Raw genomic sequence first — 24,772 nt, forward strand, 5'->3', positions numbered from 1 at the left:
GTGGTTGACCACCCAACCATGTCTTTCTGTTTTCATAAGATTAACTCTCTGTACTGTTCTTTATAGAATGATACTCTATATTGATATTTTAGAAAGAATTTATAGTAACTTGAAAGGTGAAAGGGAAAAGATTCTTAGTGAGGTTATCTTAAATAAATCAAGAAATATTGAATGCAAACCTAAACTGCCAGAAAAAAAGGAAAAAAAAATAGTTTCAGTAAAGCTATGAAAAGCCACAACCATGAAAATGAGTTATGTAAGGAGCAATAGAAGAGACAAGGTTCCTGAAATTTTTAGCTTAGATGAAAGAAAGGCAGTTGATGCCAATAACTTAGTTAAAAGTAAAATTAAATTAATAAAAGAATTCCTGTGGGAATTTAGGTGCAGGGATCTGGGAGGCAACTGACTAATGTGTTGGGTAGGTATGGACTTAGACTGAAACAGGAACTTTGCTGTGGGAGTCACTGGAATGTTAATCCTACAGAAGCTGAGGTGAAAAAATAGAGCACATAAAGCAAGAATAGAGGCATGCTGATGGCGGAACTCTGGGAGAAGTCTGTCAAAAGCTTCCCGTGTAAATGTCACTGCTCTTGTCTAAAATGAAAATAGTAAATCCTTCCGCATAGGGTCTACATTAGCTTACAATTTCTTTTGAGAAAATTTCTATCCTAGTTCATCTGGATCATTCATTTTCCATATTTGGGAGGAACCTTGTATTAAAGTGGAAAATTGATTATGTGACTGATCTCTGAGAAATTCTTGATGAAAATAATCAAATCCCAGCTTGCCATCATTTCAAAAAAGGAAATGGAACTAATTGCCTTATAATGTGCTATTTCTATAATGTGTAGAAGAATATAAAGTACTTGTTAATTATAATATAGAACTTATTTAGTATTTCATGAATTATACCAGTAAGTGTAATTCAGCTTCATAATATGTTTAATGCCCACCATGTAAAAATATTAAAGTTTAGGATATTTGTTCAGAGTTCTAACAAATTTTATTTCTGTATCAGCTGTTTGTGATATAGGGTCTGCCTCCTTTAAGTATGATATGCGCCGACTCAGTGAAATTCTGGCATTTCCAAGAGCCTGGTACAGAAGAAGTATTGCAAGACGCCTATTCCTTGGAGACCAAACTATAAATTTGCCAAGTAAGCATATCATGTAATTATAATTAGGTTGCTTTTAATTTAGTTAAAATAGCAGGATCTATGGCTGATAGTATAAATTTTGTCTTTCTTGATAAATTGTACTACATGATTCATTCAGTCATTCGTAAAATCCCTCTACCATGCAAGCACCAGGGATATATGACAGAGCCATATACATAACCATCTTACCCTTATGCATATGATGTTATACCTGACATTATGATCTACAAGGATTACTCTGTAGTCTTTCCAGAAAATCTAGAATTGAAGAAATACATTTAACCACGCAAAGTAATTATGGTTAAAGGATGGGAAACAGAAAATGCTAAGAATGTGCTACTATTGTGCCTTCATTTATCTCTTGGTCTTAAGATATGGTTGCAGTTTTATGCTCAAGAGAAAACTGTAAGAGAGTGATCAACCTGATATGGTGGGAAATATTAGAAATCCTAATATTTATTCCCTTACCTGTAAAATGAGATCGGACTGCCTGTTTTACTCTTCTCATGAAGTTCATGTGAGAATTCAATAAAATACTGGAATGCTGTTTATGAAGTATAAATTATCATAACAGGTGCAAGTGGGGAATTAAAAGGAATATGTAATGTGATTTAAAATGACGTGGAGAGGGGCTGGGGATTCAGCTCAGCGGCATAAGCGCCTGCCTTACAGACAGGCGGTCATGAGTTCGATCCCCGGTACCAATAAAAAGAAAAAAGACAAAAAAAAAAAAAAATGACATGGATAAAAATTATATCATTGTGATTTTACTCTGTTACTTTTTTGGTTTTGCCATCTACTTTTGTACTAGCATCTGGCCCAGGGACACCTGATTCCATTGAAGGGGTAAGCCAACATCTTTCCCCTGAATCATCCAGGAAAGCTTATTGCAGGACCTGGGAACAGCCAAGTCAGTCAGCCTCTTTCACCCACATGCCTCAGTCACCTAATGTGTTCAATGAGCACATGACAAACAGCACCATGTCACCAGGGACAGCAGCACAGAGCCTGAAATCTCCAGCTTCCATAAGATCAAGAAGTGTGTCTGACTCTTCAGTTCCTCGAAGAGGTAATACTCTTAGTTTTGTTACCAGTAGCCTTATGCTATTCCCAAGAGAAAAATCATGATTCCTCCCAGATTTCTACCCCAATTATTGGGAGATGTATTCTTGGGAATTGAGGAGAACAACCACAGAAACAACGAAGACCAAACTCTTAAAAGTACTGCCAGCAAAAGATATTTCCAGGTTTCTAGTAGCTTTGCAATGGAATTGGAACAGAGGAATTACTTATTATAATTTTGTTAATGTGTTCCATGTGGTATAGTTACTTTTAGAAACCTATGGCACCAAAATGTACCTTGATACTAAAAAAGTTAACCTTTGTGTTCTTTCAATCATATTTTAGTCAGTATTTTTTGAACTCTTACATGCTTGGCTTTGTCCTTGTACACTGCTACCTCAGTTTACCAGTTTAATTCCACTATTCTGATGTAAACCAAAGGGTCCAAAAGCAAAAGCCCCCTATAAAGTCAATATTGAACCTAACCATTGAATTTGATTTGGTTCTTGTTCAATTTGACTTGCAACTAGAGTCATTGAAAGAATTAAGTTTCTGAACTCTTATTTCTAAATGTATCAAATAAATGACGTGGTTCTTGTGAAAAGATTAGATAAAAGTATAAAGAGCAAATGCACGATTCATTTTCCATGCTAAATCCCTGAGAACATGGAAGACAAGCACCCCACCAGCCTCTGCACTTCACAGTAGTCCCTGCCTTCCAGTCTTCTACTTGACAGCATATCTTACGGCAGTCTCCATCCTAGATAGATGATCTAGGCCCTATCCCATGCGCACCACAATTTCCTCATATAAAATGAGAACCCTTCAGAATTTTGAACTTTTAAGCAGAAAGGTTACCAAGACTTATTAAGCATTCAGTTAATGGTAACTATTATTTTAGAAATAATATGACAACTATTAAACATTAGGTTCTGATACATGAGTACTTTTTACCTTTCAGATCATAGACATTTTACTTTGTAATAGGCTTGGAATTATATGAATGGATGTGTTCTATTATTTTTCTGTCTTTAGATTCACTTTCAAAAACATCAACTCCTGTGAACAAGTCTAACAAAGCAGCAAGCCAGCAAGGGACACCGTGGGAGACACTTGTCGTGTTTGCTATCAACTTAAAGCAACTAAATGTTCAAATGAATATGAGTAACGTTATGGGCAATACAACGTAAGCTGTCAGAGAAAATCTAAGCTATTTAGTCATTTGTAATTTTTATAATGTTGTAGTTTAGTAATTCAGATCTTTGTTTAATGCTGAAATATTTGAGACAGTAGGGAAAAGATAATTTTTATTCTAAAACTGGCTTTTAATGATAACTGCAGTGTAATATGAAATATTCTAAAAAAGGAAAAATTATACAGAAAATTGAATAACTGTCTAGTTTGAAAGAAACCATCATCATCATATATTAATATTCAAGCGTTTACCACATATGAATAGTTCATATTAAAAAATATTTGTTAGTAATCTGATATAAGTAGTCCTGTCCTAATTTGTAACATTAGAATCCATATATCTGTACATCTAATAACTTCTTTTTTAAAGTTGGACAACCAGTGGTTTGAAAAGCCAAGGCCGCCTGTCAGTTGGAAGTAATCGTGATCGAGAGATTAGCATGTCTGTTGGTCTGGGAAGATCACAGTTAGATTCTAAAGGAGGAGTGGTTGGCGGGACCATAGATGTCAATGCTTTGGAGATGGTTGGTATGTTGAAATTTTATGGCTGATGTAAGCTTCTTCAAAATTTATGTTGAAAAGTGTTTTGAAAATTTAATTTTATGAGTTTGTCTTTCTGCTTTAGCTCATATTTCGGAACATCCAAATCAGCAACCCAGCCACAAAATTCAGATTACCATGGGTTCTACTGAAGCTCGTGTAGATTACATGGGTTCAAGTATCCTCATGGGTATCTTCAGTAATGCAGATCTTAAGCTTCAGGATGAATGGAAAGTAAACCTGTATAATACATTGGACTCAAGCATGACTGATAAAAGGTATGTATGTATGTATGTATGTATGTATGTATTTTCGGTACTACAAATTGAACTCAGGACCTTGCACTTGCCAGGCAGGTGCTTGTGTCACTGAGCTATATCCCTGGCCAAAAGGTATTCATTGAGATGTTTCTTTCAGAGCACTATATGTCACTGCTTTTAATACATTTTTTAATCATTAAGTGAGAAAAACAAGCAGGCCATTTTTTCCTGCAAAATACACTGTGTTCTGCAACTAATACCCATGAAAAACCTGGATGGGAAAGAGAATTTTTGCTTTACTTTTTAAGTATCTTCTGTGAGATATGTGATTATGATTCTCTTTTATGCTCTAGTGAGATTTTTGTCCATGGAGATTTGAAGTGGGATATTTTCCAAGTAATGATATCAAGATCAACTACACCAGACCTGATAAAAATAGGAATGAAGCTCCAGGAATTTTTCACTCAGCAGTTTGACACCAGCAAACGAGCTCTGTCTACCTGGGGACCAGTTCCTTATCTTCCACCAAAGACGATGACTAACAACCTAGAGAAAAGTTCACAGGAACAGTGTAAGAATTAGAATTAAGTTTTATACACTAAACGTGTTTTGTTCTTTATTTTAAAAAATAATAATTTATATACCATACTTACAAAGTATCGAATGGGCTCTTTGTCCCATTCATTTGGCAAAGAACTGATTTCTTATCTGCCAGTGGAATTAGTGTTCATTGCAAAAGTCGTTTGTTAATTTCCTCCTCCTGTCACACATCATCTGCAGCCATCACTATTGCATGCTTTTAAATATGATTTATGATAATATCATATTCTGGTTTGTAGCACGACTAGAGTAAGAATAATTGAATCTTGATTTGTTAGCTGTGTAATATTAGGCAAATTATTGTTTTTACTCAGTTTTCAGTGATTGGCAGATGTTTATTAAGCGATATAGTTTAGTCATGTTCTAGACAGGAGATCCAGTGGTAGACACAGTCCTTACCCTTAAGAAGTTTACATTCTACTGAGATAGACAATAAGTAATTTACTAGATAGATATATGAGGTAATTTCAGGTACAAGTGCTGAGAAAAAACAAAACAGAGGATAGGGAGAATATTAAACTGTAAGGACAGCTATTTTAGAGTAGGTAACCAGAGAACCTTTTCTGAAGTGACATTTTAGTGGAAATGTGAATAAAAGGACAAAACTAAGACCTAGGGGTATTCTGGATATTAAGGAGCCGTGAAGTGTCAGTAGGAACAGCCTTGGCGTATTTGAGAATCATTAAGGTACCTGCTGTGGTAGAGCACATGTAAAATGTTAAACATGAATTCAGAAAAGTAGGCCACAGATAAGCTTGTAAATACGGCAAGAAGCTAATAGAGAGTTTTGAGCAGATTTATTATTTGATTTACCTTAAAATACTCCTTTTTAAAGCATCACTTTGGCTACTGTGTGCAGAATAGAATAGATCCAGTGATGTGGAACCTTTTAGAGCTTTAAATGATAGAACCTATGTGTGCCCATAGTTGCGCCACCACAAGTCAGTTATATTAAGAGTCTCTTAGATCACCAAAAAGGAAGGTTTGTGCTCATAGTTTGTGCTGATAGATTTTTATGCCCGTTTCTTATACTGTGAGCAATTACTTTAAAGATAACAACACAGAGCCGGGGATTTAGCTCAGCGGCACAGCACCTGCCTGGCAAGCTCCAGCAAGGTCCTTACTTGTATTCCCAGTTCCAAAAAAAAAAAGATAACATGTAATGTATTACGTAGTTATTCTATTATTTTGTTATGAAATTTTGTTTTACCTTTTATTCCAAAAAATTTAAAAACTTAAAAAGTAAGAAGACTATGGCAATAGTTAGTGTTGCTGTAGTGACAGTATGGTTAATAATATAAGGAGGGGGGTGATTAGTCCAGGCAAAAGATGATAATGATGTCAATTAGGCTGATGGTAAAAGCAATGAGTAGTAAATCAAAATGATGATAACTTTTTAATAGCTTTTTATCACAGAAGTAACACATGTGCGTTGAAAAAAGAAACCTTTAATTATAAGCAAGAGAGAAAAACATCATTCTATGAAAAATTACTGTAAATATCTGGATTCTTAGAGCATATGCTTTAAGATATTTTTCTATGTATCTGTATACCTATGTACACTTTATATCGAGGTATCATTTACACTGTTCAGTCTATGGAGACATTTTCTAGTCAACTATCTCCAAGTTTCCATTTGGCTGTGTGTCTCCTCTGACTTTAAAAGTACATTCAGATTTCCATGACTGACCTAAAAATAACATTTACAACTGCTTTACCAAAACCAGTACATACCCAGTCAAAGTTCACAGTTTAAATCTGGTCATTATATTTCTTTACCTCTTTTTAATTTGCCATGGTTCCTTTTTATGACCTGACTTACTGAAGACATGATCAGTTATCCTACAGAATGCTCTTCTGTCTAGATTTTATTAAGTAGCTTCTTTGTGATTCATTTATCTTATTCCTCTAGTCCACAAATTTCTTATAAAAAGGCATTGATATTAGGCATATGCAAATAGAGAGATTTTCGGCAAAATGCTCAGGCTGGTTTCATCAAAAAAGAAAAAAACAAAAAACAATCTTCAGATTAGAGAATTTTTTTAGATTATAGAAAATATGCTAGTTATACAATGAATGGTCCTTGGTTGGATCTGGGATAAGAGATGTGGAAAACAGCCAACTTTACTGAAATATGTCAGAAATATGAATATGAATTTTGTCTTTGATTGGTGTATGTTAGATTTTAATGTGCATCTGAATCACCTGAAAGTATTTCTGACATCCATATCTAATATTGTAGGTCTGGGGTAGAATTAAAGTTCTGTATTTTTAACGTGCCCCGGGGGTCATACTGATACTATACATCTTCTAACCTCACTCCAAGTAGCAAGAGCACAGAAGAGTAAAAAGCAATACTTAAATCACTTGACACTTCTGTTGTTCTGCTTTTTCACTTGAGAAGCATCAAGATGAAATACCTAGTTTACAAAGTATGGGAGAATGATGTAAGATTTTACACAAGCTCTTTGTAAATCAAAATCCTTGCAAAAATGTTACTTATAATTATTAGCTAGTTACTTTCCCTAGTTCTGTCTATCCTCATAAAGCATTTTTCCCACATTATCTCTTTGTTAGCTATTATTAAATGCTAGCCAGTTATCAAATATTATTTTAATATATTACCTGAGATATTTTCATCTGCAGAAAACAGCCTTTCCCATTTGGGATGCTCATTAGGCAATTGATGGTATTTTCTTATTTTCTTGCAGTACTTGATGCAGCTCATCATCGACACTGGCCTGGAGTATTGAAGGTGGTATCAGGGTGCCACATATCCTTATTTCAGATCCCATTGCCAGAAGACGGAATGCAATTTGGAGGATCTATGAGCTTACATGGAAATCATATGACACTGGCTTGTTTTCATGGTCCAAATTTCCGTTCAAAATCTTGGGCTCTCTTTCATTTAGAAGAGCCAAATATTGCTTTTTGGACTGAAGCTCAGAAAATCTGGGAAGATGGTAAAGTGATGTATTCTCAGCTTTTAGTTTCTCCTATCTTGTGATCTGATTCTAAATGGCAAGGGAATTTTCCTTTCTCAGATTTATTTTTCTTTTATTGTAATATTTCTGAAGTTTAACTCTATTTGTTATCATGCACCTAACATGTCAGGGAGTTCAACTGTCAGTAAGTCCATGAAGTCTGGAACACATCAGAGGACCTATTTCTGAACTTGTAGTTTTACTCGTGGTTGTTTAATTGAAATTTGTGCTGTTATAGCTGGCCTTAGTCATCATTATATCTGTCATTATATGAATATTAAAAGTATTTTGTATGAAGAGAGTGGTAGAGTAAGAAAATTTTTTGCCTGTCAGGACTATCTTATAAACTTAGGGGAAAGGCTGAAGTTTTACACTCTGTAGTAATAAAGCCCATTTGACCATTAATTACCTAGTTTCTTAATGATGAAGGAATTAAAATGGTTAATGCCATTCATCTCACTGGGAGTAAATTGAATTATAATTAAAAGAACTGTATTTCTTCTATTTTATTCATTTCTATAGTCTTCTTTGTGCATTAGCTATATTTATTGCTCTGAGATTATTGGTGTTTTCTTGGATCTAAATATAGTTTGTCACTTAAAAAAACGTTTTTTGTTGTTGTTGTTGTTGTTGTTTGCTCTAGGCTCTAGTGATCATTCTACATATATTGTACAAACATTGGATTTTCATCTGGGTCATAACACTATGGTTACCAAACCATGTGGTGCTTTGGAAAGTCCTATGGCAACAATAACCAAGATAACGAGGCGTCGCCATGAAAATCCACCCCATGGAGTAGCAAGTGTAAAAGAATGGTTCAACTATGTAACAGCCACAAGGAATGAAGGTTAAAAATTTGAACCTTTGGAGAATTTAATTTCTTTTTTCCTCTTTTGGGTTCTGTTAACTGTATTTATTATTTAAGTGAAAGTAGTAGTTTAATTTCGTTACATGGTTTTCATTGACTCAGTAATAATTGTTTGATACATGAATCACCACCCCAGTAGTGAAACATTTCACAGATTCAAGTTATTATAGAGATAACTGGAAATCATTAAAGTACAATTGGTTTTAAATAAATTAAATGAATTTTATTTATATGTTGGAGAATATTTTTGGAAACAATTTAGAGATTTGGGGAAAATAATATCAGATGCAAAATACTGAAATTAACAGACTTAAGGCAAACTGCCACAAACTTAAGTTCTTCATAGTTAAAACAAAATTAAATATTGCGTCCAAGTCATAAGTTTAAAGTTTTGGTAGATTTTTTCTTTTATGATAACTTTTATGATAATGTGATTAGATAACTCCTACTTTACAGTTGTTTTGGGGTTTGCATTTACACTTACGGCTTTTATTATCTGGTATACTGAGAAATGCCAGATTTCATGGAAGTCTATTGCACTATTGTGAAATAGGCAACACTAGGGATTTAAAATGTTCTAAAACCAATGGAGGATAAGCAGATAAACTAGAAGATTATCCCTATTTTGATCACTCTGCTTTCCAAATAGGGATTTGGGGAAAAAGAAGTAGTTTTCAACTGGAATGTTCCAGAGGGGATATTAGCATACTAAATTGATGTTTGTCTAGCTAGAAAAGTATTAATTTTTATAAAACAGTAATATTGTGATTATATGTGTTGGGAGAAATCCGGACTTCTAGCTAATTTCAAAGTCAGAATTATATTAATTCCAAACTCTATAAAAAATGAAGTGTTCAGTCTATGAAGACCTTTAGACTGAATGATACGCAAGTTCAGACTTGAATTCAGTTAAAAATAATATTCATTTTAAAGTCTTGAGAAAACCAAAATATTATGGGTTTACACCAAATTACATTATAAAGTTGCAATCTTGGCAACAGTGACATATGCACACAACTACAAACGCACAAAAACACACACTTCTATTTTTAAATGTGATTCTTCAACTTTTGAAATAATAAAAGTTCTGTATATAATGGGTTCATCTATGTGTATTGGTTTAATTGATTCTTCTTGTCCTTGTGTTATGCATATAGAGCTTAACTTACTACGTAATGTTGATGCTAATAACATGGAGAATAGCACTGCTGTGAAGAATTCCAGCTTGTTGAGTGGATTCAGAGGAGGTTCTAGCTACAACCATGAAACTGAAACAATTTTTGCATTACCAAGGATGCAGCTTGACTTTAAATCCATTCATGTTCAAGAGCCACAAGAACCTTCATTGCAGGGTATATGGAAAAAAAACTTTAGTATTTAAGTATTTAAAGTTGCTAAGAATTTTTAAAAGAAATACAAACCATTCCTATCTTTCCATAATGTGCTTTGATAATATTAGTATAATTTCATAAAATTGATTTTATAAATCAAATTGATTAATTTTCTTACTAGCTATGTATCCTTTGGTAAACCCATGTGTGCCCTTTTTCTCTCAAGTAAAGTAAAATGAAGAATAGCAATTGGACTTCCTTAGAAGGCTATTATGAGTGACAAACTCCATATTATCATTGCAGACGCCAACTTGAAGCCAAAGGTAGAATGTAGTGTGGTAACAGAATTCACTGATCACATTTGTGTGACCATGGATGCTGAGCTCATCATGTTTCTTCATGATTTAGTGTCAGCTTACCTTAAAGAAAAAGAAAAAGGTGAGTTCCATATTTTTTATTTTTTTCAAGCTGCAGAAAAAGCAACAATAATAGCCAATTACATGGATTTTTGTGGTCTAATGATAAAATGAGTAGAATGTCTTCTTTAGCAACTGCAAGTGTCAGTAAATAACAATACTGTGACGTATGACACACTGAATATTCATTATGTACATGGCATGTTTTTTCTAACTATATTTGACATTAAATCTTACACTTTAGAAAAATTTTCATGTTATTATGTTACATACATTTTCAGTTAGGCCTTGTAGAAGATTTATAAATATTGCAAATTTAAGAAAATGACTAAGTCTACTTTACATAAAAAAGTAACATGCATTACATATGTAAATGAAAAACTGAATGGACGGAAAGGAAGGATAAATTAGTTCGGAATATAGAGAACATTTTTCAAATACATGAACAAACAACATTACATTGATACTTTGTTTTTATGAGCAAGCTAACATTGTTTACTGAAACTTAAGTGTTTGTCCATTAAGAAACATACAGTAACCCTGATAGCTACTTGGAATTGGTTGAATATATTACAGTACTCTGTAGCTGTTCAAGAGAATGAAATACTTTAAAATGTAATGATATGGTACCAGGAATACAGCACCTGCCTGGCAAGTGTAAGGTCCTGAGTTTTCCTAGTACCAAGAAATAAAATACCCTTCAAACTGTTATGGTCTTTCATTCAAGTTTTATTATACAATTGTTGCATATTCAATATGACTGGCAAAAACAATAGTGGTGCTTAAAAACTAGTTTTGTTTAGGTCACACTATCTTACTGCTTAATTTTTCATTAAAAAAAAATTTGTCTTACAGATACTAAAACATAAAGGATTATCAGAATACCATATTGAAAGAGTGCAAAGTCAGTGTAGTATAGATTGATTTGCTATTCAGTCAAGATGTGCCAAAAATTTAGTGAGAGAATAAAATCAGTAATGATGATAGAGAAAAATCTATCAGACTTTAGTTTAAACTTTCAAATAAAGATACTGAAATCATATAGTAAGTAGTATTCTATAGGATAAAGCAAGCTAGTCTTCATAAACAAAAGTAACCAGTTACAAATAATCCTTTTGCTTTTTCCCTTTGTCTTAGTATTTAAACTTTAGAGAAAAATAAGATAATAAACTTTAGAATAAAGTTTAGAATACTTTTGAAATCTGTTTTACTTGAAAGTCTGCCAGATTTATTTTTCTCAAGTATTCTCTGAAAACTTTGATATTTATGAAATATAGTACTGATTTTATTTTGCTATGAACTATACATAATTTCAAAAACAAAATTCTTTTAATATAAATTGTAAAATATTCTTTCAAAGGAAAAAGAGGTGTTATTACAATAAAAAAACTGTTGTCTGTGGGGATTTCCAGTTATAAATATGGTTATTTAAATAGCTATATTTTAGTATTATAAACTATAAGGAATTAATTTTGGCACAGATAAGCATATGCATCCCTGAAATGTAAGACTAGAGCAAAACTACATATTTCTCAAAAACCAAGATAAATTATAGCACTATAATCACCACCAATAATAAAAGCACGGCATCCAGGTAATGGGTAATTACTGAAGGGATCTGTATTCTTAAGTAGTCAGGTCCTACAACTCATTCCTAAACTCATTCCCAATCAACATACAACTAGAACTGCATAATGCATGTCTTATTACCTGATGAATCATTTCATGTCCAATTTGCATCATGAAAATTGTGCTCTCAGAAATGCTATTTTTTTTTCAACAAGGTCATATAAATACTATGTCACAGATTTGATTAGATAGCTATATAGATAGATAGCCAGTTTCAAATTTGTCTTATGAAACATTTCCTTTAGCATTCCCTATAAATTACTTCAGCATTATGTAAAAAACTGCTTACATAAAAAGCTCCTTAAGTGTGCCACTGCTCAAATGTGTGTGCAATCAATTAACATACAAAAGCCATTGACTTATGCACTTTGCTTTGTTGCGGTTGTTGAATTATATACTTTAAACCAATGACATACGAGTATTATCTCAGTAAAATTGTTTATTCCTCTCCATACAGCATTCCTTTGGGAACCTACAATCCATTTCAGTCTCCTATCTTTACTATCAAATAAGTCATCTTAGCATTCTGCTTTTAAATCTCAGCTTTCTTTACTATTAGTATTGACGTCATTTTTCTCCAAGAAATGCTAATAACTGACACTTATTTATCACCTATTTTTAAATATTTTTAACAATTTTAATTAAATAAAACTTTGGCAAGGGCATAGATAAAATGAAAGATGGAACCAATTACTCTGTTTTTATGGTAATTGTAAACATTTTATAAGATATATATTTATAATAGTAATTTATCATTTTTATTGTAGCCATTTTTCCACCTCGAATCTTATCTACTCGACCAGGACAGAAAAGTCCAATTATTATACATGATGACAATTCTGACAAAGACAGAGAAGATGGCATCACTTATACCACTGTGGACTGGAGAGATTTTATGTGCAACACGTGGCATCTAGAACCCACTCTTAGGTGAGTAATGAGTATACATATTTTACATATCCTAGGGCAATGAAGGCAAACCTTTTAAAGCTTTAAATGATAACAAACAGCTGGCTGTGGTACATGTGCCATAGGTTCACCATTAGTATCCTAAGGGAATACATATGTGAGCAAAGGGTTATGAATAACAGATTAAATATGATTATAAGAAATATATTTAAAACTTAGTCATTTGTAACCAACTGTAAGCTATTTCTGCACTTGTTTCTTGCTTTTGTAATTGCCCCAGGAGGCTCAAAAGAGCTACAAACACTGAGACTATTTGCTACTGCTTAGCTGTCCACTGTCACATTCTTATCAGTTAATCACTAAACTGTGAGACTAACTGTCCTTTCACTATCACTATTCTTTTTCTTACATGTGACTAGGATGTTACTTTCAGGTGTTTCTGGTAAATACAGAAAAGATGCAATAGAAACTAACAACAATGTCTTACTGGTCCTGTGTTTTAACAGTGTAATAGAACCCACAGTGTCCCAGCGCCCTAGTGCCCTTCTTTTTGCATAACCATACCCAAAATATTAAATTTAATGGCTGTCAGATACAGATACCTCTATGTTCTGCTACAGTCCTGATCCAATTATATCAACTTATTTTCATGGCAAAATTTCCAAAGTCTCATTTAGAAGAAAACAAGAAACAGTATGGTAGCTGAGCTTCTGTCTTACTTTGAAATCTGTGTCACTGACATTGTTTTCTTCTGATCTGCTTTGTTACATTTCGTTTTACCCTCTTTAAATAAAATATTTCAAAAATCTCTTAATGTTAATTATAGTTGCTATAACTAGTGTTAATTGCTTTGTGTATTATTATTAGTGATTAATACTCATAGCCGTCCCTCTTTTTCCCTTTCCTTTCATCTTCCTTGTTTATCAAATTATAACTCTTCAAATCCTGGAATAGTATTCAATACAGTAAAGCTTTGGTTTGTGAAAATAATTTGTTTTGGAAACATGCTTATACTTCAAAGCATTTATATATTGAAGTGAATTTTTCCAGAAGACATAATGGAAACTTAGATGATTCAATCCACAACCCCAAAATTTCAAGTAAAATGAATATAATACTTTAATGTAATGCAAAATAATACAGAAAATATAAAAATATAAACAAAAATAAATTAATCTGCACTTAACCTTTGAAAACCTTTCTGACTGGTGTGAGGGAGTTGAGAGGAGGGTTATTATATAAGATGACTTTCACTGTCACTAACAGAATCATTGTTATCTGTTCCTATCTGTTGGCTCAATAGAATCTTTTTCTTTCCATGCAACTTTAACAAAGAACCCATCCAGTGATGCTTGCTTCTGCTTCCTTTAGAGGATTTCACAGAAATGTGACATTGGATTGTCATTAAACAGATTTATTACACTGCCACAGCCTTATTTGTGTGGTGTTTTTCTACATAATTTTATCCTGTTTCCCACATATCACATATCCCTAATCTCATTTGAAGTGAGGGATTCCTCCACTTCTTTCTCCTCCTCCTCTACAAATGAAATCTCTGTAACCTTTTGCTGTTAGAAGATGATCACCTACAGTCTCACAATGAGAGAGAACCATTGGCTCTGTTGTGATTGTGTCATGTTTGGTCTCACATACTACTCATAATGCAAGACATTGTTCATTTAAAATTTATTAGAAATGTTTTCTTATCTTTCACAACAAGTTACTCACAATCCAAGGTTTTTATATATATAAAATACCTCAGCACAAGATTCTGTACAATTATATAGCTTTAGATAAAGTTATTCAGACACACAAATGCCCCAGTAATTCCAAGATAAGAGTCTCCATTATACAGTGGAATCTTGCGTAAATAGAAAATGGTGACTTTGTGTCAAAACAACATTGAAATTACTCCTTATTCTAGTTTTAAGAGCTATCATCAAAGACTTAAAAAACAACCAACGTCAATTGCGGGGAGAAAGGAACCTTTCTATATTATTGGTAGGAATATGAACTAGTACAATCAGTGTGAAAATCAGTATGGAGAGTCCTCAGAAAAAAACGAAGATTGGAAATCTCATTTTACCCAGATATACCTTTTGTGGGTATCTTCCTAAAAAAGTTAAAAGTTTTCATGTTACAGTGATACGTACATACCCATGTTTAAAGCACTGCTACCCAAAATAGCTAAATCTTGAAAGAAGGCCTTGTATCCATTAGCAAATGAATGGATTAAAAAATGTGACATTTATCTACACTAGAATATTACTCTATCATAAAGAAAGGTAAACCAGGCACTTGTAGAAAACTGAATGAATCTTGAGGTCATAATACTAAGGGAAGTAAATCAGACGCAGAAGATTAAATACACTGTGGTTTCTCTAATATGAAAGGCTCAAAATAACAATAATTTAAAGAACAAAATTAAAGAAAGTAATGGAGGTACACTCTGTGGAGATGAAAAGAGGTTCTGGGGGGAGCAGTAAAGTAGTAAAAAGGATCAAGATGTAATTATATATGTGCCACTTCTCTGAGATGATTATGATTACTGTGTGTCACAAACACGTATAATGCTAATACATTGTCCTTAAAAGAATTCACAAGCAATAAAATGTCTTGTAACTAAATCAAGAGATCATTCGTTATGAGAAACTTGAATGTTGTCATTACCCAGAAACAGTATTAACATTTACTAAAGGTCCTAATACAGAAAACCTTGGAAAATCTGTTTTGTATTTGCAGCTCTACATAATTATAATGAAACTGACCATATATATTTTATAGTATATTTAAATTGCTATAAATGAATTGAATTTCCAATGAATAAAAAGTTGCCAAATTCATTTATTAACAAATAACCAAGTAACATTATGTAGTGATCAAGAATATACACTGAATTTAATAGCTCTACCTCTAAGTGTAGCTTCCTTGCATACTAGTTAAAAATGATCCAGACCAAAGGACCTAACCTCTCTGTGCTTCATGTGAAAAATGTTGACAATGGTAATAACTGCTTTGTAGGGTTGCTACACTGTTCAAGTGAGTTCATTAATGCAAAATGCTTATAACAATGTGAACATTAGGACTAACACCCTCCACCTGATCTCGGGACTAACTGAGATGGGGAAAGCAGCAGCTGGAAAGGTGAAGTATACTATTAGTGCTGGTGAAGCTGATACCAGAAAATGTGGTTTGTATATCTGCTAGGAATACTTTTCTATTACACATCTACATGTGGAATTAATCTGAAGCATTTCAGTGGTGGAGAGCTCAAGGCAGTGATGGAGAGCTGAAGATGTACAGTCGGCAATCCTGCAACTCACCTTGCTATAGAAAGCACTAATTGCCTTGCACTCTGTCTTTAAGACAGCCTGGGGCATGAGTAGGCCAAGAGGAATGGCTTCCAAGACAAAGTAGGGAGAAGGGGACTGAACTACACTACTCAGTTCCTGTTAACTTTGTCAGTCAAAGAGTTCATCATCATTAAATCAGAGAAAGACCAGGAGTGTTTCACTAATACCTTGCCCTCCACATGGAAGGAAATTTCGAAAACAAGGGGAAAATAGCCTCTCTTCAAACATGCTTAGCACATAGAACCGATTAAATTTTATCCTTTTCCGCCCTGTGCTGCCACATGCTTATGAAATCTTTTAATCAGATAACCTTTTAAGTGTTTAAGATAATCAGGTAACAGGCCTAAAATAATCAGAGTGAAATTGTTCACTATTGCTAAATACAGGCTGTCAAGGATACTTACAATCATGCAGGTGAGTATAATAATATTTTGAATATGATTATTATACTAGATCCAGGAATTAAAGGTTTAGTAATGGGAAGACCCCTGCTGAAATATTCTGTCTTAAGTATATTACGGAAGCTTAATGATGTTCTTATGCCTACCTTCAAAACTGCTAGAGCATTAAACTCCTTAAAAATTATTTATAATTTTATTTTAGATTAATTTCTTGGACTGGAAGAAAGATTGATCCAGTAGGAGTTGATTATATTCTTCAAAAATTGGGTTTTCACCATGCCAGGACTACTATTCCAAAATGGCTACAGAGAGGAGTCATGGACCCACTAGACAAAGTTCTGTCAGTTCTTATCAAAAAGCTGGGTACCGCACTACAGGACGAAAAGGAGAAGAAAGGCAAAGACAAAGAAGAGCACTAAAAAGTAACAATCTGTGAATAAATTGTGATTGTGTCTGTTAAGTTTTATTACACTGAGGTGTTTTTTAAATATGATTTTAAATATGAATTTAAAATAACTCTAATTTTGTGGCTATCCTATTAAAAGTTTGTAAGTTAACCTGTTTATTCTGGTGTACTATTCTGTGTACAGTGAAGTATTGCATGATAATGTAAATTTTGTGGAAAGCTAGATTAAATATATCAGTTTCTTTAGGGTTATGATTGTATTATGTGCAATATAATTCCTGCATCTTTAAAATATTTGCAGAATAACTGTGAATTTTTTGTTATTGACCATAACTTTTAGAAAAAAATGTGGATAATGTGATGGGGTTAACTACTTTTTCTTTTTTTAATGTAGACTTGTAAAAATACCCATGTGTATATAGTTTGAGTAATTGTGGTATTATTATATATCACTAAAATATTGTTTGTAACTATTGTAATAAAGTCACAATAATGGTTTCAGTCCATAGTTCTTTTGGTCTCTTAACTTTTGATAATTTGTTCTTTAATTATCACATTAAAGTTGTTACAGTTTTTCACAGGTGATTATTATAAAACTTTTAAATACATAAAAATTGCTGTAATGCTTCTGAAAAAAATAGATTATGAGTATATAATTAAAAGGAAAGCCACATCTTAAGTTTTAGAAATATTCTAGTGGTAAGTACACCACTCTTTGTTTTTATTTTTACATTATGTTCTTACATGTATGTTTGTATGTATTTTGTGAATATTAAGGTTATATAAAATGTATAAGTGTCATACATTTGTTGTATACATATATAATATACATGCTAAGTATATTGCAGAGAATTTTAAGGAGGAGAAAAATCTAAAATAATCATTAAATCTATAGCACCAAAACAAATACATAAAACAATACTCATATATAGCTATAATATTAATTGCAACTCAGATTGAAAATTTATCCAATCAGTATACTTTAAAGATCAAGTAAACAGTAGAAATGAAGAACCAAGAGCTAGAAAACACCTCAAGAAAACTCTGGTACAAACCTATGCACTTAGATCAATAAGGTACTTTTACCTCTTGACAGATTAAATAACCAAAACCATCCAGAAAAGCGAGGGTTTTTAGTGGTCTTTATGTCTTGTAAGTGTAAATAAGAGAATTAAGGTTTTCTCTTTTAATAGTGAATAGCTATTTATTAACATAACTAAAACTACCTGGAGACCTTTTTTATACTGTAGCATCTTATCATGTGCTTGAGCTTTGAATCCTCCCCAACTTATCCCTAGAATCAGTGCCCATGGGCCATTCTCTATGATTGTTGCTGTTTTCAAAATACTTGCGCCTTCTGCATTCTGAAAGCTAGATGCCCTTAACTCATATCCGGTGTGTGTGTGTGTCTGTCAGAGAGAGCCTCTAATTGTTTTGTTTTTTCTTTTGTAACCTAATAAATAGAATACCCTTAGATAAAACTGATGGATGCCTACAGTATCCTTAGTTGAGCAATACTCAGTAAGATTTGCGTTTTGTGTTTTATCTGTTTTACCTGTTTAGATCAAAAGTTAGTCACGCAGGCTAAAAATGGCCTTCCATTCCAGTTCACAAAGCTTTCTCCGTGATATGCAGCAAATCTTAAGAGAATTCTCATAAAACTACCCATATTGAAAAGTATTTTGGTGCTGTTAACAGGCATCAAAATGAAAGTATTGTCAGTAATTCCAGGTACTCCCAGATTTTTAGATTTACCTCTAGTTGTTTACATTTGAGCAGTGGTGTTAAGAGATAAAAACAAAGTTTGAACTTTAAGAATAAATACAGGTTGACTAGTCAGGTCAGGTCACCCACCAAATGAAATGGAGTGATCAGAATATATCAAGAATGCTTAAATTTTAGGAAAAAGGAGATCAAGAGATAGAAGCGGAGGGAAGGAAGGGAAAAGGGATGAATGAAAGAATAATTGTGTTACGTACATGTACCAGCACCTCTGAGGAATGTAATCATTATGTACTTAAAACATGTACCAATAAAAAAAGTTTTAGCTTACTGCACTAAAAGACACTTTGCCACTCACTCACCTCAAAATCCTTCTTGCTTCAAACATTCCCCATTACTCGTGCCACTTTCTGAAGCAGTTCTGGAGGTCCTCTTCATAGCTTTACAAAGTATGATAAAACATGTAAATGCTGCTAAGTGCCATCTAACAGAAGGGCAACTTTGTAAAAGAGAAACATTCGGGAATGTCATTTGCCTTGTTCACCAATTCTGGCACTACATAACTTCTGCCTCTGTTCCCAAGTCAAAATAACCATGAAAGGTAAAAGTTCTGAGTTAATTTGGGACATTATGGTAGCTGTGATGATACTGTAACAACAGACACGAAAAAGAACTTTCAGAGCTGCTTCAGAAAGTGACAATGATTGGATAAGTGTATTTGAAACAAAGGGGTAAATGGCAGTGCCTTTTACTGTAATAATTTTAAAATATAATCATTCACTGTATTTTTCAGTGGTTCCTTGTATTCTTTCTGTCCAATTCTGCTGCATAGTGCTCTTCGTGTTTAGGCAGGGTTTCGACCAGAGGAACAGTTGTCCCATTGTATTAGAATTTGAGCCTACCACCTATTCATTTGGGTTTGTCAGCTGGTTATAGTGCTTTAAAACATAGCTACAGTGACTGATTGTATTTATCAGGGGAAAATAGAATTGCTGCTGTACAATGGAAGCAGGCAGAAGCATGAATGGCTCTCTTCAACACCCTAAATTAGTAGCAGAGTATGCATACAAACAATATGCATGCCCATTAATATTCATCTTTCTTGGAAACAATTATGTTGACAGTTATTCTTCATGGATCTGAATTTCTGTTAGTCTTATGGCTAAGACACTACCCTCAGCTCTGGACTATTTTCAGGGACATTTATTGTGAACTGATCAGGCCCACAACCTCACAAACAAATAGACTGTGGAGGCTTACCTAGAAGAAACAAGTGGTGTGATTTTAGGGCTTCAAGGCATCAAAACTCTAGTAGAATTCAAGATACTCGGGAGTGAGACAGAACACTAGGTGACCCTGTATTTTATTTATTTGGTTTTCAAACAGAGAGGAGAAAGTGAAGAAAATGTAGGAACTGACCTTGGTAGTCAATTCAAAGATTTCTCCAAAGAGTAAATTATGCTAATTAGGAGAACTACCTTTTCTCCAGCTTGACATCACAGCAGGACTGCACAGGAGTGAGATGCCTGCAGCTATGGTCTCTATCTAGTTAATTGGGCTTGGAGCCAGCTGTGGCCTTGTCTTATCGTTTGTGGCATCATGTCACAGACCACTGCAGACCTCAGCCATAGACGTTCGCTTACTGTGAATCTGCTGCCTATCTCCAGGCAAGGGGTTTAAGCCTGGGACAGACTTACAAGTAAACAGCCAATTGTTTCATTTTAAATCCTGATCAGAGCCACTTCATAAGTGATCTCCATCAGATATTCGTGTAGCTGAAAATCTGGAAATACCATGTTATCTCTCTCCATTGGCAAATTTCACTACATTTTTGAAATATACAGTGTCTCTCTAGTATAGAAGATACTATAGAAGTTCCTTAAGTTCTGCAACACAGTGTGTACACAGTATTCATGTAGAATTCACATGCTCCCTCCATGAGATTTTGGGTTAAGAAGAGCCATATAAACATGATATGCCCATCTGTGATATGCCCATCTCTGTCTCTGACACAGAGATTTTCTTCTGCCAGCATCCATGAAACTGAGCAGCTTTCACATAGACTAAAATCTTTTCACAGTTCTTCCCTTCACAGCTCTTGATTATTCCACTGAGTAGAACACCCCAATCATCTGAGCTACTAAGAGAAAACTAATATGCAATGGGTGTCTCAAGAGGTAAATCTTAACTTCTTACAGCTTCCTTGTAACTACCTGCAAAAATGAGGATTTTGCAACTGTCTTCACTTTCGTCATGGAATTTTGCTACATTAAATTCTGTGACAAATGTTTAAAGGTTACTTTAACAATTTTAAGTACTTACTTGTATGTGAAAATAATGTTAACCAAGCATTTACTGAATAACATACTATTATACTACTGTTAGTAATACTGTTTATCAGTATATTCCTCCCAGAAAACTATCAGCAGTGGATATCATTATACTTACTTTGAAGATGAAGAAACTGAGGCACAGAGGGCCAGGTAACTCAACCAAGTTTAGTTTTTTTCCCCAATCTTTAGCAGCAGCCTTCTCAGCTCTTAGGATCCTATACTTATACCAGTCTTCTTGCCTGTAAATATTATAAACTGCACCTTTTCTGCTCTTCTATTTCTTTATAGTGGTTCTTCTTAACATGTCATAAAATGTTACTTATGTTTTCATTATCTGTTTCTCACACTCCAATGTAAGTTCCATGACAATGAGGATTTTTTTTCTTCATGATTGTATATCCCTAATGGCTACAAGAGCGACTCATAGTATTCAGTGAATTTGTTGGATGAATTAATGATTGGCTGAGTAAATGCTTAGATGTCCCCAAATTAAAAGACTAACCTTAACTCCCAAAACCCTGAAAAACAATTGTATAAGTACTAGAAAAAGGTAATAACTGCTTGGATTAGGGAAGACACAGTGCAAGTGTGAAGAAATGGACTTATTCAGGGCTTGTTGTGGGGAAACCCAGTAGAACAAGCTGATGGATTGGGAGAGAGAAAAAGTCCTGGGTAATTGTTGGGTATGGCCAAAAAATTTATATTAACTAGTGTCTTAGTTACTTTTTACTCCTCGCTGAGACAAAATACCTGAAGCCCAAAGTTGCTAAAGGAAAGGTTTATTTCTTACAGTTTTTGGAGGTTTCAGTCCACACTCAGTTGGCTCTAAGGCAGGCTGGCATGGCGGGGCCGCAGTTCATGGCAGCTGCAAGCAGCAAGCAGGAACTGGCAAAAAGAGCAAGACACACCTTCTGCCTGCCATTACATTACATCCTGGCTCCACCCCTATGTGGGTGGAGCACTGACACCATCAATCCAAGCATTAGACACAAATGCACAGTGTAAATGCGTGAGGCCTGGGGGCCACAGACATAAACCATGACTAGATTAGAAATTAGGAAGAGTACTCATACCTCAGATTAAGGAAGTCCCCAGGCATATGACTTGGTTAGCAGAGTGGAACTGGATTTCAGACCACTTTCTCCTTTATAGTCCCTGTTGACAACCTTACACAAGGAGTTTTGTACCTGTACTGAGTTGGAGAATAAATTGTCATGGCAAATTTCCTATAGTTCTGCTTGCCAAGTGATAAGAAAGAGTACCGTCAAGTATGAGGAGAGTACAAGAGTTCAGCTGTTGCCAAAATGTCCTGTAAATCACGTAGTATAGTTTGGACCATTTGATGTTTGGTTAAATTTATATTAGTAGTCAGAAATATGCAGAAACAAGTACTTAAAACCTATTATACATTCCAATAGGCAACCAACTGTCTGTAGTGATTTATAAGTATACATATGAGGTAGTGTACTAAAATATATAATATTTACCATAGCCTTGAAATACAAATCATTTAAATTACATGGACACACCTTAACTTTAAACTTTTGAATTTTTTTCTCACACTATAAAGCATTGGAGATTCTAATGCAAACCATACATTATCTGCCTCAGATCCTAAATGGGCCAAATCTCACCTAAATTTTAAGATTTCCTATGTGAAAATTGTAATCATATTTTTAAAAATCATCTCAAAATATCATCTTACCTTGTCTGTCTTTATATGCTGAATTTAACATGTGAATTGTGGCTGAAGGAAAGTGGACAAGGCCACTGGGTATTTGACATAGTGCGTGTGTGTCAGGAGGGAGAACGTATGAGCCAGTAAATATTTTGTCCCAATCAACAATCTGTTTATTAACCATAATATTTATTCCTTCTGGTACTGTAATCTCCAAAATCAAGACTGTTTTAATCCTCATACTCTCACTTACAGCCTGGTGACTGACTATATAGATATTTAATGAGTATCTACTATTGTTGAATGGGTATTGATTATATTCATCCTTATCCCTTCAATTTATTTTTATGGGAAAGCAAGGCAAACAAAATAGATAAAAGATTATGTATGCAACTACATAGTCTGTACAGATATTGAATAAACCCAAAATGTAAAGTGAGGTGATATTATGGTTGATACATTTTGTCAACTTGAGAAGTTTGGGAGTTTAACTAAGAGACTCATCAGGGAGCCAGGATCCTTATTTTGTAAAATATCCTCATCCTGTGCAAGAGGACAGCACGGACTTTGTGAGTGCTACATCTCCCTGTGAGGGCAAGAGATGGCCTGCATACATATTAGGGAAGAAAAGAGACTTGTTCTCCCCTTTTTTGATCTGGCCGTTTTTGTTGGCTGTTGGCTGCCGGCTGCTGCCTTGAGGTGTTGTCCTGGTGCCATGCCACCCTTACTTGGAGCCAGCTGATTATGGACTGAAACCTCCACAAACAGTGAACTAAATAAACCTTTCTTTGTTTCATTTTGAGTATCAGGTATTTTATCACAGCAACAAGAGAAAAGTAACTGAGAAGGTAGTGACAAGAAATGTGAAGCAGAAAGAGACGAGGCAGGTTTGTAAAGAGTGATTTGTGAGGAGATACGCTTGTGCATGTGTACTTCATAGGGAGGCCCTTTCTTGGGAAGGAGCATCTGAGCAGAGAAGAGTTCCTGAAAGTAAAAGGATTCACGAAGGGGCGTTTTTAGCATTCAGAAGGGAAGAGGTCCAGGTAAGTGCCAGTCTGCCATGTTTTATTAACAATAAAAAGGCCACCTCACTGGAGCACAGTAAGCAGGAAGTGGTAGCAATTTGAAATCGAGAAGGACGGGGCAGAGCATGTAGGAGCTCATAGGCCACTACAAGAATACGGACACCATGGGAGGGTTTCATAACAGGTGAAAAGAGCTCCTGTGGCTAGAGTAAGGAACACAAACAGGAGAACAAGGAGGAGAACAAACTGCCATAGGAAACCAATTAGGAGGCTGTTCCAGTAAAACCGGTAGAGGTACTAAGAAATCAGATTTTAAATACACGGTATTAGTGAAGATTTTTTTATTTAAAGGATTTTCTGTCTATCCTAAGTTTTTCTTATTGGTATGCCAAACAACATTATTTTTAATACATAATGCACTTCTAGTATCACATCTGCCATATACTTTACGTGATTTTCATTATTTTAGTTCTTTTCACTCTCCCGTGATAGCCCATCTCACTTGGAAATATAAGCTGGCATCCTCAGTGTCATCAAGGTTATTTAATCATAGCTACCTTATGTGTATGCATTTCTTTAGTACTTTGCAAAACAGTATAGCAATTACCCTTAAAATATTTGGTGAAGTTCAATGCTTTATCTTCTAAAAGTCCTCAGAATTTCCTTTATATCATAAAGGCTCATCTCCAAATGTTCATCATCCTGCTGCACAAATGCTTTTGAGTTTTCTTGTTCTGTTTGTTTGTTTGTGTTAGGAGCCTCACTGCATTGCCAAGCTAACCTTGAACTTCTGGAGTCAAGCAATCCTCATGTCTTAGCCTCTCAAGTAGCTGGAATTACAAATACTGCAATCATGCCTGACTTGCACATCTGTTTGGAGGAAAATGTTTGACTTGATTGCAGAA

General features: G+C 34.3%; 1 protein-coding gene across 8 annotated transcripts in view; it reads left to right on the forward strand.

Annotated features, from left to right (window-relative positions):
• The window catches only part of Bltp1 (bridge-like lipid transfer protein family member 1), a 180,208-nt gene extending 162,598 nt beyond the window's left edge, over positions 1-17,610 (forward strand). For all 8 annotated transcript variants that reach the window (XM_063260728.1, XM_063260733.1, XM_063260732.1 and 5 more), the window contains 12 exons: positions 1,019-1,156; positions 1,968-2,225; positions 3,254-3,404; positions 3,783-3,940; positions 4,038-4,230; positions 4,566-4,783; positions 7,524-7,775; positions 8,440-8,643; positions 9,822-10,016; positions 10,299-10,433; positions 12,808-12,970; positions 16,906-17,610. In XM_063260728.1, coding sequence (XP_063116798.1) covers positions 1,019-1,156; positions 1,968-2,225; positions 3,254-3,404; positions 3,783-3,940; positions 4,038-4,230; positions 4,566-4,783; positions 7,524-7,775; positions 8,440-8,643; positions 9,822-10,016; positions 10,299-10,433; positions 12,808-12,970; positions 16,906-17,122 — 2,282 coding nt within the window. In that variant the 3' untranslated portion in view covers positions 17,123-17,610. The remainder of the gene's footprint in view (positions 1-1,018; positions 1,157-1,967; positions 2,226-3,253; positions 3,405-3,782; positions 3,941-4,037; positions 4,231-4,565; positions 4,784-7,523; positions 7,776-8,439; positions 8,644-9,821; positions 10,017-10,298; positions 10,434-12,807; positions 12,971-16,905) is intronic.
• Positions 17,611-24,772: the final 7,162 nt, after the last annotated feature.

This window comes from Cavia porcellus, unplaced genomic scaffold (assembly GCF_034190915.1).
Source record: "Cavia porcellus strain 051 isolate PalLab524CR breed Dunkin Hartley unplaced genomic scaffold, mCavPor4.1 scaffold_14, whole genome shotgun sequence".
In the NCBI taxonomy this organism is placed as follows: Eukaryota; Metazoa; Chordata; class Mammalia; order Rodentia; family Caviidae; genus Cavia; species Cavia porcellus.